This window comes from Anser cygnoides, chromosome 3 (assembly GCF_040182565.1).
Source record: "Anser cygnoides isolate HZ-2024a breed goose chromosome 3, Taihu_goose_T2T_genome, whole genome shotgun sequence".
In the NCBI taxonomy this organism is placed as follows: Eukaryota; Metazoa; Chordata; class Aves; order Anseriformes; family Anatidae; genus Anser; species Anser cygnoides.
Window position 1 is genome coordinate 18,226,074 of NC_089875.1, and position 20,725 is coordinate 18,246,798.

The 20,725-nt window shown below is 40.2% G+C and overlaps 1 protein-coding gene across 8 annotated transcripts in view; it reads right to left on the reverse strand.

The window, feature by feature from the left end:
• Positions 1-20,725, reverse strand: part of ALK (ALK receptor tyrosine kinase) — a 305,041-nt gene that overhangs the window by 104,436 nt on the left and 179,880 nt on the right. For 7 of the 8 annotated variants that reach the window (XR_010830090.1, XR_010830091.1, XR_010830089.1 and 4 more), the window contains exon 5: positions 1,532-1,659. Coding sequence is in view for 4 of the 8 variants with exons in the window: in XM_066993583.1 (XP_066849684.1) it covers positions 1,532-1,659 (128 nt within the window). In the remaining 4 variants the exon portion in view is untranslated. Of the gene's footprint in view, positions 1-1,531; positions 1,660-1,776; positions 2,044-20,725 lie in introns of those variants that run through there. The other variant, XM_066993584.1, reaches the window with a different exon arrangement.

The following is a 20,725-nucleotide window of genomic DNA, read 5'->3' on the forward strand; positions in this document are numbered from 1 at the left end:
AGGAAAGATGAGGAGAGACTCCTTATCAGGGAATGTAGTGAAAGAACAAGGGGTAACAGTTTTAAACTAAAAAAGGGTAGGTTTAGATTAGATACTAGGAAGAAATTCATTATGAGGGTGGTGAGGCACTGGACCAGGTTGTCCAGAGAAGTCTCCAGAGCAATCTCAAAATTGCTCAAAATTTGATCTAGCAGAAGGTGTCCCTGCCTTCCACTAGAAGGGGGATCAGAACTAGATGATCTTTAAAATCCCTTCCAACCCACACCATTGTATGATTCTATGTTTTTATGTGTCCAGTATTGGTATTAGTTTCTATCAAACGTCTCACTAAAACAACATGAACTTTTCACTCAGCCAACAGTGCCTTTCCTTGTCACGAATGGCTCTCCTTCAGGCATTCCCAAGAGAGTTTATGTACTTTCATAGCAGCTGAACAATTCCTGCAGTTTGTTGCAACATACTCCCCAAACAATGTGGAATGAATGACTTATCTCCCATTTACTTCTTTGTTTTGCAGTGTTGAAATACTTTCTTTTCATCCTTACAGATATACCAAGATGAGTTTTGTATGTCAGGAGAAGAGCAGATGCTTTCTGTCTGAATATGCCTTGCACTTTCAGCACAAGGTCAAGCTGTTCACTGTTGGAGCCTAGAGATCTTCATCTTTATCTACGAACAGTGCCATAAACCCCTTAATACAACTGACTTCTGGAGAGTAATGTAAATAATGAAAACAACATATACTCTCTAACAGATTTCCCTATCCTAGTTAGGCTGAAAAGGAGGATATGCCACTCAGCAGTATTCTAAGTAAATGAAACTGAGAAAAGGTGTTAAGTGCTAGAAGTAATAATATTCACAGACAAGCCACCTGAAGATTTCAGTATGTTTCACAATTTCCATAAAGATGGTAGAACTAAAACACAGCTGCTTCTGACACAAAGCACTGAATTTACATACTTAAATTGATAATGAAGCTTGTATTAAAAAAGGTAACTCCTGATAAGGTTGCCCATTACTAAAATTCCACACACTGTATCAAGCTATTAGGGGTAACTTCACAATAACTGCTTTGGAACATTTTCAAAGAAATGTACGCTTTATAAAACCAACTTTACCATAGTTGTTCAAAAAAACAACTCTGTTACAAGGAACATCCAAAGATGACTTGCAAGATATATGTTTCAGAACCATTCATCTGTTCTATTTTCTGCTGCAGAAAGTGAAGTTGTCAGGATATGCATCTGGTAAGCCAGGAAAAGTACTGATCTGTTTTTCCCCAAATTGAATTTTCCTAGAAATTCATTCCAAAAGGGGGAAAGAAAGATCTTGTTCCCTTCAAGAAGTTAAAAACTTCTAACGCAACATTTAAAAAATATATTCTCTGGAACAGAATAGTTAAAAAACTATTTAAGTAACCTATCAAATGAAAAACTTTAATTCTTTGAAGTTTCTTAGACAGAAATCATGCTCATCTCTAAAAAGTCATCAAAACAGTATGAGCTAGAAACAATAAAATATGGTACATTACCTGTACTGCAGTTCTTTATTGCAAATGAATCCACAGCCGCTATGCTCTTGTTCCCATGAGCAACATACTCCAGTGAGATCCGAAAAGGTTTCTCTAGATGTCCAACTCTCCTTTGAAGCAGTACCCATCTGCATTCATCATACAGAAAAGGGAAAGAACAAAGAAGAAGAATGATAAGAAAGGCTATTTTACGAGGACCGAAGCCTTCAGAGAAGCAGCTTTGCATATGGCTGGCCATACTGTACCTTGTTCTCTCCTCCTCCCCCCATCATCTCATGGTGCTCCATGGTCAGTGCCTTCCCCTCCTATGGATTTTGCAAAAGCAAACTTCTAAGCACCAAGATTTCCACAGAGCTAAGATGTTGAAAACCCAAGTAAATAATGGCCTACTGCTCTCTTCTGTTGCACTTCTGTGCTCCTGGACTTCTCAGAGATGTCTGCCTGCTGTTTCAAAGAAGCTTAACTGTCTTTACAAAGCAAGCTGTGAAATCTGTAGCACACGTGTATATGCTCTCTAGATATCACTCCCCCTGCTCCTCACTGGCAAAGGCTGTTAGTCAGACTTGGGCAATAAGCCAGTCTCAAGGACTTGTGTAAAAAATGGTTATTTCCAACACTGTGTTGCTGGTTGAGGTAGCATGCTTTGCTTCTGATGTGGCTGGCTGGAATGTCTAGACATACAAGAAGCACTACAACTAAAATATGTCATTTTTCTTGCTGTTTTTTGTTTGTTTTGTTTTGTTTCGTTTTGGCCTTAAAGACAAACAAACAGTTCTACCAAATAAATCAAGGAAATGGAATGGAGAAACAGTTCTGGAAACTAACATAACATACTGCAGGAGTGTTTCAACTTAGTCTGCTTGTTGCCACAAGTAAATGAGAACAGAAAATCTGTATGAGCTTAATGTACTTTCTGAGATGTCAGAAGACTTTAAGGGCTTGCCTTCTTTAATGTCCACCTTCTACCCTCTGGTTCTTATATGAACGACATACAACTATTACAGCATGTCAAAAGGAGGGCTACAAAGAAGGTGAAGGGTCGAGAGGGCAAGACGTATGAGGAGCAGCTGAAGTCACTGGGTTTGTCCAGCCTAGAGGAGAGGAGACTGAGGGGAGACCACATCATGGCCTAGAAGGGGCAGCAGAGGGGAAGGTGCTGATCTCTTCTCTCTGGTGACCAGCAAGAGCACCCGAGGGAACAGCATGAAGCTGCATCAGGGGAGGTTCTGGCTGGATATTACGAAAAGGTTCTTCACTGCGCGGGTGGTTGAGCTCTGGAACAGGCTCCCCAGGGAAGTGGTCATGACAGCAAGCCTGCCAGACATCAAGAAGTGTTAGGACAATGCTCTCAGACATTTCATTTGATTTTTGGGTGGTCCTGTGTGGAGCCATGACTTGGAATTGATGTTCCTTGTGGGTCCCTTCCAACCCAGGATATTGTATTGTAATTTTATGTCCTTATTTTATTGTGACATCTGTTCACCCTAGAAGTTTTCATAGAATCATAGAATCACTATGGAATAAAGTAACTATGATAACGCTCTCTGGCCCATTTCATTTTTCATTACTGTGTACAGGCTGCCAATAAAAACACTCGATGGCACCATTTGTGAATGGATGCTTTCGGAGAGGCATGCGTTACTCCTGCAGCTGTACAGAGTCCATCACCCATTTCACTGGTCACTCACCATAAACATGACCAGAGATGAGAGATTGTCTGTAAACCCATTCAGTCACTACTAACCCACTTTTCTGTTTTCTCTACTACTACTATATACACACACACAGAGAGAGAGAGAGAGAGAGAGATTTCTTTTTTAGCATATTGTACTTGAAGAAAAACAAGAAAATGGGTGTCTAATAAAACCTACTAGAAAATGCTCTTTACAGCTCCAGCTGCAGTTTTAAAGATGAGAACAAAAACTTACTGTGTTTCCTGAAGTTGCTTTCAAGTACCCAATATCAAGTATTTTTGTGGAAGACTATTTCTGGTTAACATAATTGTTCAGGGGCAACAGATTTTTCATTGCTCTTTTCCAATATCCTCTTGAAACTCAAATGTTTCCTTATCAAGTACGATCATCACCCACCATTGGTTTGTGACTGTGTGGGCTGTACACAAGAATGCATTTGACTTAAGGGACGGAGAAACCCACTGCAACATAGTTTTGAACAAAACGAACTACATAGTGTAGTATAACAACGAACCTCTTTCCCCAGAGGTATGCCAAAATTTGAATGTTATCAAGCTAAGACACACTTCCAAATGGGAATAACAATATATGTATGTACATGTGTGTGTTTCTCCCTGCCCTTCCCTCGCTGTGCCATTTGCACCAACCAACCAACAAACATCTGTGCTCGCTACAAGGGAGGATCCATCCCAAATCACTGACCCTATACCTCTACTATCTAGGAGATTTTTCTTTGTGCCGGAGGTAGACACACTTTTTATCTCAGCAGGATTACAGCAGTGTCACTACACTCTGTTCAATATGACACAGTTCCCATCAGGCAAGGAAGGTGCCAACAGGTATTTTAAAGACCTAAATAAAAGTCCTTAAGCAAGGACTGCTTAAAGACCCTGATGACAGCTAACAGTTCAACTCTCAACTCTGAAAACCAAACACTGTGGGTTTTTTTGTTTGGTTGGTTTTTGTATGTCTGTTTTTTGTGGTTTACTAGGTCTCTTTCTCCCTCCCTTTTCAGCAAGAACACTGAAACTAGACTTCTAAGTTTTATGCATCTTTTACAGTTATCTTCATTTTCCACATTTCATCTCTTGTATTTCAGGTTCCAGCTTCAGAAGATGATATTGTCATCCTCTCTCTCCTTTCTCATCCCCCTCACCCAAATGGATAACTCTGTTTTTTACTGAAATTAAATAAAATGAAGCACTGAAAGTGCTTCATTTTAAATGCCTAGCTTCTCTGTGCATTATTTCTTTTGATGTCATCTCAAGTTAGGTATATTACAAGGATCGAGGATATGAATTTCCATACAAACAGGGTAAAAAAGAAGATTTAGATTTAATTTTTGTTATGAACTACAGAAGCATCTGTATGTCACAAAAATTGTTTTCCTTAGTTTCAGAAGACTGATGGGTTTTAATTCCAAGTACGCAGTGGCTCTCAACAATGATTTCCATTTCTGTGTTACTGCTAACCCTCTGGATAAATGTGCCAAGAGTTTTAGGAATTGCTTTTCTGAGTTACTGGTGCAATAACTTCAGTTTGAAATTCTCGGGCTTCTCATAGTTTACCACAGAAACTTTATTAACTCCCAGAGCTGTTGCCAAGCAGGTATTTTATTTCACTGCAACTGCAAGATGGGAAAAGGCAGATTCACTCAAGTTCAGATTCACTACAAAATATATTCCTGTTTTGTGGAACAAATTCTTACAATAGGTTGTCTGAGATTCAAAGATTCATGTGAAATTAATTCCCAAGTATCATCCTGTTCTTCACAGACACAAAAATAAATGATCTGGAGATGACACTAACTGGTAGATTTATTAGGGAGACTAAAAATAGCTACCAGGTCAGTACAGAGACCCATGAGCAAATCAAGACTGGAGTCAGTTCTGCCATTGTTCTGTGGCAGAACAGGGACTCTGATCTCCAAATCTTTCCATACAACACCCTGTATTTAACAGAACCATACTCATTTGAAGATCCTTTAATAGAGGCGGTCTGGCAGTAGCAAGATCTACTGCAGCATAACTGATATGCATTAGATGTTAGTTAGTGGTAGCTTTATTGTGAGTGGCATATGTTATGAATCTAATTTTAGAAAGCATTTTAGCAAGGTGACAGAAAAGCTACTTCAGTGATCTGCTGAGATATTTGTGGCAATACCATGTGTGGAGTCTCTTCATCCTGATTTCATGTTTAACCAAACTGGTAGCTTTCTGTAGTGAGATGATTGGCTTGGTGGGTGAGGAGAGCAGTAGACATTGCTTAATCTGACTTTAGTAAGGCTTCCGACACTGTCTCCCGTCACATCCTCATCAACAAACTGCTGGAACTATAATTTAGGTAAGCAGGCAGTGGAGCATCTGACGTATGAAGAGAGGCTGAGAAAATTGGGATTGGTTACCTTGGGGAAGAGAAGGCTCAGGGAGGATCATATCAATGTTTACATCTTGTGGAAGGGTGTAAGTAAGAACCAATCAGTCATATCTAATGAAAGGACAACAGGGAATGTGCATAGACTGAAATACAAGAAATCCCTTTTAAGAAAAAATTGCTTAATCTAAGGGTGATTTAACACTGGAAGAACTTGCCCAGAAAGACTATGGAGTCTCTATCCATACATTTTGTTCCTGACTATTCAAAACCTGACTGGATAAGGATCTGGGCAACCTCTTCTTGCTGACCTTGCATAGGGCAAGGAAGTTGGACTAGTAAATATCAGAGGTCCCTTCCAACCTCAGCCATTCTGTGATTCTGTGAAACTTAGGTCCCAAAAGAAAATTACATCAGATAACAGATTGTTCCTGATATCCTCTGCATAACCTCCAAGCAGTGTACAGAGTGATGAATAAGACTGGTAAGCTGACAACTGCAAGGACAAATGCATCAGTTACTGTGCATATAGCTATAATCTCCACTCAGCCTTCAATAGCAAAATCTGTTTTTACCACATCAGCCACAATAGCTAGGATGATCTCTCTAGCAACTGCCACAATCAACAAGTAAAACCATGGCTTAACATCTTAATTCAATGTTTTATGCTGCAAAGCAACACACTATAACATTGTTTAGACACTGCTCCGAGTCTTGATTCAGCAGGCCAGACCCACTCAAAAGGACTTTCACTGAAGTTATGTTATGAAAGAAGCTGGCTCAGACATTTTGAATCTAGAATGTAAATAGATTTAGATTCAAACTTATAGCACCTTGGTCTTCAGTGACAGAATAGCTAAAATCATGGAACCAAGTATTTTCAGACTTCATACAAGTTCAGACCTGTATATGTTATCTAGAGATAATTTGTTGCTTAAAGAAAGCCTGCACTACATCCAGAATTTTTCTTACAAGGCTATATCATTCTTCCCCAAAACAGAAAATGCTGCTGACAGAAACTGATCACAGTACAAGGGCTGAATTTTCAAGTGACCACCTGTACACTCACTTACTCTCTGTAAAGTGAAGGTGTGCTAGAAACAGAGCCTTAGGACTTGCATAGCCCTGAAAGAGTTAGGTGGTCAGACTGTAATGGTGAAGCACTTCTTTCTGACCTAACCTTCCTCTTAGTGCTTCCTCTGGCCTCCCATCCATGATTCAGTTTGCTAGATACCAGGTGATGCTTCCCTGCCTCTATTTTACCTGCAGTTACCCAGTTTCAGAAGCATAATAGAGTTTTCATGGAAACTTAACTTCTGAGAGATATTTATAGTTTAGCTACTCTTTGATTGTGTAGTGTGCAGCTTCAGGAGGAACACATAACTGATTAACTCTAATCAATACACTAATGCATTAGATGCCATGTTGCACGCTCCTCTGGGTAATGCCAGCAATGATTAATTGCAAGTGCAAGTCAGGATGCTCTCTTAGAAGCAGTCAATTCATAAAAGAGATGTGCTAGAATTCTTAAGTAAAATCTCAAGAGAAAACATTTGCATCCTGCATTTGTCTGTCTTTGTGGATAAATGATTCTGATAGTTTTGAATTCAATTAATAACATAACTTGTTGAGTTCCCTTTCATTCTGCTAAAGAGGTGTTTCAAAACACTTGATCGCAGCAAGCTTTAGGACTTCAGTCTTGATATCCCATACATTGCAACCATCTTAGTGATTATTCTCCAGACTTCCATCTACATATGCAAGATAGAATTCATTTCCATGCTGCCAGCCAGCTTGACACCTGTGTTACCACCTATGCCTTCACTGTGGGTTTGCCCTGGCTTCTAGCATAGGTTGTTTCACCTTAGGTATGACAGATTTCTCATAACCAAGCCGAGTTACAGTATGATTTATTTCTCCAAATCCATGCTCTCTCATCTAAAATACTCTTGTTGTTACAAACACTTATCATGGTATGCCTGAGAGGAAAATGCAATGTACCTGTACAATCTAGTCTATCCTTGGTAAAGGTTTCAGTGAACTTTGGGGAATTACAAAATAAAATGCCAATAATAGCATCTGCATCAGAGTATTTCACATCAAAATCCACCTGTGGCATGATAAAGGTAGTGAAAAAAATTGAAAGCCAATTTTTGAGAATGAAACCTTGGACAGGATTAAAAAGAAAAATTATCATTAGGAGTCCAAAAGAGAATTTTCCTTCTTTACTAGATGAATTGGTAAAAGAACATAACTTTCTCCATCCTACATACCATTGCATAATTACACAGGAGTTTATAACAGGTTCTAATCTTGCTTCCACGTTGCTCCATGCTTACTTGCCTGATAGCAATTAATGCATACTGCACAGACTAGACATTTTTAGGATACAGCAAACATAAAATTAAAAAATGCTTTCAGATGATGCAAACATAATTCCAAGAGACAGTAGAAGAAAAAAAAAAAAAAGAACCACAGAAGGCTTTTTTCACTGGTTCAACCAATACATTACACTGCCTTCTATTACTTTTAATTAACAATTTTAAATTATTTTCAGCTTACTGATCTTAAAATTACTTAAAAGACATCAGGGCCTTAATTTTATGGATGATAATATAGTCTTGAAAAGGATCTATTTTCTAAAATGGCAACAAATAAAGTTAGTGTATATTAATACATGACATTATTTAGCATTAAAGGAGATAGTTCTTGAACAATGCAGAAAGACTGCAGTGCAAACTCTTCTGCTCACAGAGCATTCTACTTAAGAAGAGAAAGAGAAATAGTTTTCCTGTATTGATTTAATGCGAGTTGTCCTTCTATCTTTTTCTATGGCCTCTTGTGAAAGGAAGATGTAACTGTTGGTGATAGGTTAAATACAATTAAGACCTTTGTTCGTGTTATTGGATCAGACCTTTAACATCCCTGTGACTATTAGATTCTACCTGTTCCCAGAATGCTTCCCAGCCCTTCCTTCAAAATGCCTTTACAAGATGTATTCACAGATGTATTTTAATTGCCATTAAAAAAGATGGAATTAATTGTAATGATTTTCTTTTCTTTCACTGTCTAAGGAAAAAAAGCACGTGGGTTTTGATGCTTTTCTTTTAAGATAAAACTAATGACCTCCCTCCAAGAAAATAACTGTGTAATTCTTCTAGATCTGGATAACAGGTCAGACTCACGGTATAATTACCTTGCTTAGAACAGGAGACCCAGAAGATTTTGGCTCCAGACTGCAATAATACTGCCTCACTTGTACTGGGGAAGAAACTAACTTTACATGCCTTTTAGGACTGCACTGGTGGGCCCTTCTGTACAGCTACTCTTTTTGACAATTGTACAGTCTGAGGGATGTCATAATATGGAAGAAATTGCTGTAGTTTTCAACAAAACATGAGTAGCCCATACAGGATATCTTTAATTCATACTTATTCTTGGATAACATAGGAAGTTTGCAATTAAATCATTAGAGTTTCATTGTTATTTGGATTTCCTCCTATATTTAGAACATGCTACAAGACCACAATACACCTATTCTACAGAGGAAAATTTATCAATAGAAAACAAAAGCTATGAAAAAATATACTCTCCTGTTAACTTAATAGAGTTAAAATATTAAAGTTTTTGCTTTTCTGTGTATCTTGTAGAAAAGACTTGTTTTGAAGATTTTGCATTACTAACCCAGTTGAAGTAAATATCTTGCTCTGAAAAACATTTGAATGCTGCAATGAATTGAATCAGATAAGTAACTGTGAAGAACTGCAGCCGCACAATTCAATCTATTTTCTTGTGATTACAAATGAGAATCTTTGCATGGATTTTAATACAGACAGAGGTCCTGAAGGAAACAGCATATAAACTCAGAGGAATGCAAAGAAAGGCAATGAGATCAGTCTGCTTGGTGAAGGACAAACTTCTTTCCAACTGAGTCATCTGGCACTTTTGCACTGGAATGTAACCCACAAAATGCAATGGGCATTTTAAATTAAGTTTTGCTTTTTTAAATCCGTGAAAATAGTAACCCAGATACTTATAGGAGGATTCTGTTGCTGACTATTCCAAAATGTGAATTTAATATGAACTTAGCATGGCTATTGCTATGCTAAGAAACTTGTCTACTCAAAAGGTCTGTTGGCCAAGTAGTGCTGTGACATGAGAAAGCACTGGTGTTTTTTTTTTTTTTTTTTTTAAGACAGAACAAACTATTTTATAATTGGCCACTTCTCCCCATCCAATAAACAGTTTTCAGTTTTTGTGAGAGCTCCGTACTGACATGATGTGGCTAACCACTTCAGTAAGAGACTATTACAATAGCAAATACAGTAGAGCTAGGCAATCTTCATTGAGGAATATGTTCATCTGGCACTCCTCTTTTCTTTTTGCTTCCCAGTTAAACTGTGTAAGATTAAAAATGCTTTCTTCCACCTCATGAGAAGTACATGGTTGGAGGCACTCCTGAGATGCTACAATTAGTAATTGTATCTGACACGTAGCATCAAAGCTGATGTGAAAAGAACAATAGCTCAGCATCTTTTTCTGATGCACAATGGCTCTTCAGTGTCATCTCTTCTTGTAGTCCTCTCCCTATTTGCCCATGAGCTTGATTACATTTCCTTTAATGAAGCTAACACTGCCAAAAAATGAGATTTCACTCTATGAAACCAGATTGCAATAAGTACTCATAGTATGTAAGCCTAGGCAACCCTAGCAACACTTAGCATTCATATAACCCATTACACCTTTAAATGCTTATACAGACTTCACAGCCCCTTAGCAAAGCCATCAAACACCTCATTTTTCAGGTGGATGAAAAGGAGGCACAGGAAGGTTATATGACTCAGTCATTCAATAAATAGATGGCAGAACTAAGATCAGAGATAAAAATTTGTGATACTTATTCCTATGTCCTAATCCACTGCATCATGCTGCTTCTGGTGATGGTAATTAAATTTCACGCTTCAGGGAGTAACTTAATTGTCTGTGAGGATCATAAAGAAATTCCATCCTTTCAACCCAATGTACATCACTGCATTTTTTTAATTTTTATTTAGTGTACCAAAAAGTAGTCTTAATTTTTTATTTAAATAGTTAAAGTGAAACATAATTTGATCTTAATTACAGTCAAATGTGGTCAAGGCTTCAGGAAGACAGGAGGCCTCTTCAAAGAGCAGAGTATAGTGGCAAGGTATTCTGAAATAACTCAGTTCTCAATAGCTGTGTCTGGGAGACCAATTAAATAAGAATTTTTACTTCTGCATTCAGCAATGATTTTTCACAACACACCTAAAGGAAAGTACAGATATTGTGTCTGTTCAACATCTGTACAGTGGAATAAACCCCTTGAAAGACTTTAGGTTCAAAGGCTGAAAGAGTGGATGAGAAGGAAGGTTTAACTTGAGAGAACAGCTGTGCTTAACTCTGAATCCTTTAGGGATATGCTGCAATTATCTAGTAGCTTTAATAACCTAGACTTCAAAATGAAGTATCAATATATCCAAAGAAAGATTAAGGGCTAGACGGAGTACTCTTTGGATTGTAAGGTTCAGAAGGGTTTATAGAATATCTACTCCAGACATTTCCAACCATTTCAAGAGAGTATCCAGCCTCTATAAGAGGCTCCTAAACCCCATTTATCAGTTCAAAACTCATAAAAAGATATCAGGATCTAAAAATAAAAAATAAATTAAAAAAAAAAAATTGGATTTCAGAGATTCACACACACACAAAAAAAGACTGGCAGATAATCCTCAGCAAATTCCACCTTTCCCATATCTTCAGTTATTTGCAGTGTTTGTTTGAAACACAGAGGTGGGCACATGAGTCAGAGAAGATTCTGCATGGAGTGTAGGGTGTGCCACATGCGGTGAAAAATAAGTAAATAAAAATGAAGCACATTGCAAGATAAATAGAAGTAAAATGTCTTTCATAAAGCTGTGCAATACAGATGTCTATATGTATGCAACATGAAAGGAAATTGCAGAGGTGAAGAAGAAAGATGTATTTCCTGACAAACAACTTCCTCCTCCAATTTAATTTGCTTCCCTCAAACAGACATTTGAAAGATATGACTCGTTAGGAAGGATCTGAATCAGGAAAGATGGGTGTTGGAATGCAGAAAGATTGTGTCTACTACTGCTTATATAGCAGGGATTGTAACAGTTACCGTTACTGGGCAGGAGAGAGGTTCTCTGAATTGTATGACTGAACTTTGAATGGGGAAAGCCCTTAACGAACAAAAAAGAGAGCAACTAAAGCAATCACCTAATGACTATATTCAAAGACATAGAATGTGCTTATCAGAGCAAATAGTACCTCAGAGGTTGGACAGACTGTACTGAAATTTCAGTTTTGAAGTGAAAGCATGAAAGTGTACACCATGAAAGTGTGCACAGCTTTCAATATTGCAGTAAGGACAGCAGTGCAATCATAGTCGATAACAATCTGCTCATTATGTTATCACATTTGGAATATCATAGAATCAAAGAATTATAGAATGGTTTGGCTTGGAAGGGACCTTAACGATCATCTAGTTCCAATCCCTCCATGCAACCTGGCCTTGAACACTTCCAGGGATGGGGCATCCACTACTTCTCTGGGTAACCTGGTCCAGAGCCTCACCACCCTCTGAGTAAAGAATTTTGTCCTATTATCTAATCTAAATCTACTCTCTTAGTTTAAAACCATTGCCCCTTGTCCTATCACTACACTCCATGATAAACAGTCCCCCCTCAGCTCTCCTGTAGGCCTCCTTTGGACATTGGAAACCTACTATAAGGTCTCACCAGAGCCTTCTCTTCTCCGGGCTGAACAACCCCAAATCCCTAAGCCTGTTTTCATAGGAGGTGCTCCAGCCATCTGATCATCTTTGTGACTCTCCTCTGAACTCTTTCTAATACTTCCATGTCCTTCTTGTGCTGGGGGCCCCAGAGCTGAATACAGTATTCCAGGTGGGATCTCATGAGAGTGAAGTAGAGGGGGAGAATCACCTCCCTCAAGCTGCTGGCCACACTTCTTTTGATGAAGGTCAGGATATGGTTGGCTTTCTGGGCTGCGAGCACACATTACAGGCTCATGTAGAGCTTCTTGTCAACCAGCACCCCCAGGTCCTTCTCAACAGGGTTCCTCTCAACCCATTCCCCGCCCAGCCTGTACTTGTGCTTGGGATTGCCCTGACACTGACGCAGGACCTTGCACTTGGGCCTTGTTGAACGTCATGACGTTCCCACAGGCCCACCCCTCAAGCCTATCCAGGTCCATCTAGATGGCATCCCTTCCCTACAGCATGTCAACTGCACCACTCAGCTTGGCGTCATCAGCAAACTTGCTGAGGGTGCACTCAATTTCACTGTCACATGTTACTGACAAAGATGTTAAACAGTACCAGACCCCTGAGGAATACCACCCATTACTGATCTACACCTGGAATATGTGAGAACAGTACCTGCTGTGCAGGCCCATATAGAAGAAACACTGCCTTTGGTCAAGACTAACTTTTGCCACACATGTTGAGACTGTCTGTCCCAAAGATCTGATCTCCTTTGTTTAATACTAGACATTTCCAAGAGAAAGAACCGCAAGAGGTGAAGGTGAATGCCCTGATAGGAAGCCAAAAGTATCTGACCACAGCTGCCACTACCCAGAAAAACAAGTTTAAGCCACTGCCTGGGATAGCAACTTCAAAGAAGCTGGAGCACTGCGAGGTTTTATTTAGCATGGCATACATTTGCCTGTTAGTCTCAACGTTTGGCATGTAAACTTTCTCTTACCATAAAGAAGAAAAGCCTTGACAAGGAACATGACTAGAAAACAGACTCCACAAGATGTTCTAGTGAAATGTACCGGCTTCTCACAGCCAAATAAAAAGCATCTGCACAGCTGATATACTGTCAGCTCACCTACTGGAAACATAAACTGGGGAGCAACACCAACACTGTAACACCGTGTTACCTGACATTAATCATGTGTTTCGTGTCAAAGCAAGAGGATTTTTCCATGTGTTATTTTCTAGGACAGTTTCCTTGCTGTTCCTCCTGTTCTGCACATAATACAACCATAATCCAAAAGCTGCAGGATGACCTCCAAAACACTGTAAAATTTTTAGCCCTTTCTTTCTTACTTTTTCTTCCACATGAACTGTCTGAGTACATGCTTCAGAGTAGGATTTTGCCTCTTTCATGAAAATTTATATTTAATGACTCTCAAAGTCTCTCAGTGACCTCCAATTTTCCTTAACAAATGTAACGAAAAAGCTCTCAGACTCCATATCTGGCAAGAAAAATAAATCCTGTTGAATAAAAACTAGCCTATGGATCACAGAAGCCCTTGAATCATAGAATCATTAAGGTTTAAAAAGACCTCCAAGATCAACTAGTCCAACCGTCCCCCTACGCACCAATGTCACCCCCTAAACCATGTCCCTAAGCACCACGTCCAACCTTCCCTTAAACACCCCCAGGGACGGTGACTCCACCACCTCCCTGGGCAACCCGTCCCAGTGCCTGACTGCTCTTTCTGAGAAGAAATGTCTCCTCATTTCCAACCTGCCTCAGGATATAATGAACTCTGGTCACAAGGAAGTTAATGCTGCCTGAATCTGTAGGATATGCTGAGCTGAGCAGTGGGCTGGAAGGAAGATGCCATTAGGCAGAAACTGCATCAGAGCATTCAAGTGATTGTGTTTTAGTCAGTAACTCCATCTAAACCACTGCGCTACCCAATACATCCATGTTACCCACTGTCAGCTGAATCCTGGATTTGCCATTAGGCCATACAAGAATGACTTTCTGTCAATTCAGTGCATTCATCTGACATGCTGACAAAGTCTGCTTCCCTAAACAGCAATTCAGAAATGGGCAAAATACAAAGGTGAGGAAAAGCAATGGTTAAAGGAAGGTATACCAAGAAAGGCTACAGGTATACTTGAGACCTTCTGTTGGCTGCCTAAAGTCTTCAGGCTTCAACAAAGACTGCTACAGAAATTTAGCTCTTTGGCTGTGGTAAAAAGGCAAAAGAGAAATGTGGGGGCTGCAGAACAACCACAGGCCCAGGGCCTTACTGATTTTCTGAGGGCCGCTCCTAATGCTTTACTTATTTACATCACAATTCTTCAAAGCTCTTCTCTGCATGCAGTAATTTGTAAATGAGTACAGAATATAAAGATAATGACTTTCTGGTCTAATATTTTACATTCACTTGAATGTCATTGAGAATAACAGACAATTAGGAAGACTGGTCTTATAGGTAAAGTGAATTTAGTCCAAAGAGCTTTATGATCTAAGAGAAGTCTTTCACCTACCCCCTCCCTTTTTCTTCTCCTACTTTTAAAAGCCAAGAACACTAAAAGCCCTAACAAATTCTCTTCATTAGTACTTGTAGTAATTTTACCCTGCTGGGCAGCTGAACTCCACCACAATCACTCTCTCACTCCCCCTTCTCAAAGAAAAAAGGGGAAGAAAATATGATGGAAAAGGGCTCAAGGGTTGAGATGAAGACAGGAAGATCACTCACCAATTATCATCACAGGCAAAACAGACTAAGCATGGGGAGATTAATACATCTTATTGCCTATCACTAGCAGACCAGAGCAGTGAGAAACTAAAAGCAAACTAAAAACACCTTCCCTCCATCCACCCTCTTCTACCTCTTCCCCCCTGAGCAGTGCAGGGGAACAGGGAATGGTGGCTGCGGTCAGTCCATGACACTTCATTCCCGCTGCTCCTTCACAGTCACTCTCTGCCCCTGCTCCAACATTCAGGAGCTCCTGAAATGATCCTGTGTGGGCTTCCCACAGGCAGCAGCTCTTCAAGAACTGCCCCAATATGGGTCTGTACCACGGGGCCCATCCCCCAGGAGCAAACTGCTCCAGCACGGGTCCCCCACGGGCGGCAGCTCCCCCCAGACCCCTGCTCCTGCGTGGGCTCCTCTCCACGGGCTGCAGCTCCGGCCCGGGGCCTGCTCCTGCGGGGGCTCTCCATGGGCCGCAGCCTCCTCCAGGCCACATCCACCTGCTCCACCGGGGGCTCCTCCACGGGCTGCAGCGTGGAGATCTGCTCCGTGTGGGACCCATGGGCTGCAGGGGGACAACCTGCTCCACCAGGGGCCTCTCCACAGGCCGCAGGGGAACTGCTGCTGCGTGCCTGGAGCACCTCCTGCCCTCCTGCTGCACTCACCTTGGGTTCTGTAGGGCTGTTTCTCACTCCTCTCTCTCCCAGCTGCTTTTGCTCAGCGGTCTTTTCCCTTTCTTAAATCTGCTCTCACAGATGCCCAAGCAACATCACTCCCTGGCTCAGCTCTGGCCAGCAGCGGGTCCCTTTCTGAGCCAGCTGGAGCTGGCTCTGATCTGACATGGGGTAGTCTCTGGGCTCTGCTCACAGAGGCCACCCCTGCATCCCCCCTGCTACCAAGCCCTTGGCATGTAAACCCAATGCATCTAACATGTCTGTGTTTGAGATTCACTTCTAACAAAAGGCACAGAACATACAACAGATTTTCCAAGGTGAATGAATAAAGTACTTAAGAGAGCAGAGCAGCTGTTTCAATTACAGCATTAACAGCCAAAGCCCTAAGCACTCAGTACTTCTGGAAACTCAGTGGTGGGTAGGGAACAGAGCCATCTTTATAGACTATAATTAAAAGACCAACACGAATTGCGCATTCAGAAGAAACATGCAGCAAATGCTTTTAGTTGCAGTTGGTCATTTTCTGTTTCAGCCTTCCAGAATTTTGTTTTTGTTTTGCAATGTGAATGAACCCCTTTCATAGGATGTGAAGTACAAGCAACTCTAGCACTCCTATCCTGCTGCTTATATGTTTCTCAATTTTTACTTCACCAAAAAAAAACATTTAAACATCTTCTTCTCTTCTATTCTCCTCTCCTTTTACAGGGACAGGTTTGTATCCTGAGGGACTTAGTGGATGTAAAACGTTCATTTCCAAGCAAGCAATGTCCCTTGTAAATCATCAGTCCATTGCAATGAAAGAAACGGTCAACCTGAAATGGTATTACATTTCATGCCTGCTGATGTGAGCCATGTAAATTCAAGAACTTGTCTTAAAACTTGTTAGTCAAACGTCTAAGTTGTCAGGCAGCAATGATTATAAACAAAATAGTGGAGCTGGTTCAAAAACACACAAAGAGATTCTTCCCTGTTGTGGTTTAAACCAGCAGGCAGCTAAGCACCACACAGCTCACTCCCCTCCTGCCCCCCAGTGAGATGGGGGAGAGAATTGGAAAAAAAAGAAAAAACTCATGGGTTGACATAAAGACAGAAAAGAAAGGAAAAATAATAAGGATAAAAAATCTATAAAGCAAGTGATGCACAATGCAATTGGCTGACCAATGTCCGCCCAGTACCTGAGCAGTGACCAGGCACCTTGGCCAACGTGCCCAGTTTTATTGTTGAGCATGACTTCACACGGTATGGGGTATCGCTTTGGCCAGTCCCAGTCAGCTGTCCCCTCCCAGCTTCTTGTGAACCCCCAGCCTTCTCACTGGCAGGGCAGCACGAGAAGCTGAAAAGTCCTTGGCTCTGTGCAAGCACTGCTCTGCAACACTAAAACATCAGCATGTTATCAGCTTTATTCTCATCCTCAGTCCAAAGCACAGCACCACACCAGCTACTAGGAAGAAAATTAACTCTATCCCAGCCAAAACTGGGACACTCCCTTGAGCGAATTTCTGTTCAACCAGACACAATAGAGTGGACAAATAAAACAAATTCAATTTTACTAAATTCTGACTAAACAAAAAGTCAGTTTTATTTCCCTGACCATACTGATGCACCAGTATAATGCAGTTACTTGTGGAAAGAGACCTATGAACATTTTCACAGAGCACTATAGCATACTGATCCCCTGGGCTTGAATAGCAGGTGCCAGGGAAACATAACTCTGAAGTCCTCAACATACCACTAAATATAGTTTCTTGATATCTTGTTGTTACGAAAGTGAGGAAGCAGAGATACAGCACAGGAATACACAACAAAAGACTCCGCTGAAGGCTGACACAAATTGTGGCCTGAGGTCAGAGTAGTGGATGTGGCAACCTCTCTGAGTACAGCACTTTCTAGGATAGATAGGGACGGCCCTCTTCTGCTAGAAGCTCTGAACTCAGTCCCCATAAGCATCCTACTTCACGTAACTCTGACATGATTTCTGCCAGTAGACGAAATATTTCTCAGTCTTACAATTACACAAAGACAAACAGCTTCCAGACACCTTGCTAAGTAGAAATTAGATTAATAGCTTATGTAATGTACGCATAATGGCAGACTGGAACATCTGTCATCTCACAGATGAGGCAAGGCTGTGAAAGGATTGTTTAGAAGAGAAGGTTCAAGTAGCATCTTATGAATATGTACAAATACTTTGCTTTGAGCAGAGGCATTGTGCTAGGTAATTTCCTGACATGCCTTTCAGCCTCAATCATTTTGTGATTCAGGTAGAAGGTGTTCCATTGGCTAAAGATCCCTGTCTTCACTGCTGTTTTCTTTAACAAAACATGCTGAATTACAGACACTCTTGGATCAATGATGCTGGAGGCTCAATGGAAGGCACATCTTCAATTTTTCTTTTCCAGCTATATACTGAGAACTTCAGTTGTATGAACCTAATCAGCACTGAAACAGGATACATGGATGAGAAAATGCGTATTATTAACAGCTTACTGAAGTAGTCTGTGCTTTACTCCTCTTGATGTAGGCCTTGAAAATGCAAAGAGTCAGAAAAGCACCAAGAGTTATTCCTGAAGTTTCTGTCAAATGCTTCAAATCTTGCTCCACTCTCAAATTCATTTCAAAGTCAAAGAACCATTTTCTTGTTAAAAGTGCAAAATTTAATAAGTATTAAGCAGCCTTTCCCTGGAGAGAAACCCTTCAGACCCTTTTAGACATCTGCTCTGTGCTTGTTTACCTTATACTTTGTTTTTTGGTCACTATTCTCTATTTGCAGAAGGGGAAGGAGAAAAGGTTATTTCTTCTTGTTGTTTTGTGCAAACACCAACATTCAAAACTCAAAAATGTGTACAAGTGTGTAAACGGGGCTCTGGAGAACACTGGTGAACATGGGCAAATCATATTAAGTCCAGAAAGACCATCTGTATAGTCAGTGAGAAGATAAAGAGAGGACAGTGGGCGAGCTGGATAACCATAGCACTGGTAAGCAAATGAATCAGTGTGTGCAAGAACATGTGGATTAGAGCAAAATGTATGCAAGAGCACTAGCTGCATCAGACGTGATGCACCAGAGGTAGCTAAGATTGTGACAGCATTCTCATTGTGGTTCTGATTTGTGGTTCAAACAAGATGAGGAAATGGGTGTTCTTTGAACACTTCTGGATGAAAATAACAGACAAGCACAAGCCAAACAAAAACGGTGTATTTAAATAGTTCAAGGCCAGTGTGGACTGACTTTTTATCTGAGAAAACTTCTTCCTTAGTCTTGTCTTGTTTCACTTTCCTTCAGCCGTTGGGATGTCAGCATGTAGCCATGAATCAAGAGCAAAGGAACACTCTGTGCACTATTTAGCATTCTCTAAAGGGCATGAGGCAATCTGTGAAACATTTCATGAAAAATCCATTGAAAAAAACAGAGTGATCTTTCTAGTGTTGAAAACCAAGCCGCACAAATTACAGTCCAGAGGAAACATCAGTTGCTGCTCTTTTGCTTTTTGCTTAGATAATCTTTATGAACAATACTGTACTTACAACCTTCACAGAAATATCTGTCAATATCAGAAAGAACATATACCTGAAACTTACAAGCATGAATCAGAAATCCTATCTAAAAATGCCTAAGAAAAAAAAAATTACTAAGCGAAAAGGAGTCTTAATAGCGAATTTCAACATCATCACTTATTCTGGGAAAATGGGGGGAGGCGGGGAGTGGAGGAAAAGAAAAAAGGATGGAGACAAGGTGAAGACAGAAGATTAGGATATAGCTTCCTGAAATAAAGCAATCTGTAGAAGTGTGTAAGACTAGTGAAGTTCAGTTCATCTGAAGAGGGGGAAAAGGAAGTCCCATTACAGTGGAGAGACCAGAATACCACAGACTAACTAATGCCCCAGCTCTTGCTTGCTATTGTTCCCAGTCTTCTGTTCCTAGCTTTAAGTCATATGCTTTAACTCAGCCAAAAGCTGGTGGTGATCAAAAGCTGTTTGCTTCCAACAGCTTGTTAAATTCAAAGAGTGCAGCAGATTCAAAGCCTTCTCTCTACTCCTTTTTTACTTCTTTTATTTTATTTTATAGAAAAAAACAATACTGTCAAGTCTAGGTTACCAACATTGATACAGGTTTTTACCCTCTAAGGACAAACTGGGCTTGGACTACAGTTTCAGCTCTCTAAATTTTACTGAAAAAAACTGCTAAATATGAACAATACTATTTTAATTCATATGAACTACAAAATTCATGGCAGAGTTCAGTAATCCCTCATTTCTAAACTTAACCAAAAGAAAAGAAAAGAACTATATATGGGTTATGCATCAGCGATGGAGGCAAGGTGTCAACAGGAACATATGTACAGGGCCAGGGAAGTTAAAGTGTTAGTCAAATGAAGACAGGTAAAGCAAACAGAAAAGCAAAAAATCTAGAAACGTGAACAAATGACATGCAGAGACCTAACTTCAAGAGACATGGATGCTTTATTCATACTTATGTGATGTCTGATGAAGTACACGAGATGAAGATTCATAGTCTCACCCTAACTATTCTTTCTCCATTTCAGGGTAAGGTTCTCTTAAAAAGCACACCATGCATCTGTACAAGCTGTGAAGACTAAATCTTTTTCTCACCAATAAAAATTATTCCTGTAGTTTACAGTTGAAACACATTGGCATTGCAGGAAGATGTTCCTGAATAAATGGAAGACAGTCTCCAAAGAGGATAGTTCCACTTAATGCAGAGCTAAAAATGTCACATGCATACTAAATGTCTGCAGTCTTTGGAGTCATGCCTAAAAAGTGATGAAAATGGGCATGGCTCTGCTTCTGAACAGGTTTAGGATTACCACCAGCTATGCTCTATTGTAACAAACCACCACAAGTGAGTGGGGAATGACAAACTTGGCATGTATTAGCATAAGCCTCCCTTGAAGGTTCAGACTCCTATTTAAACTCTTCTTTCTTAT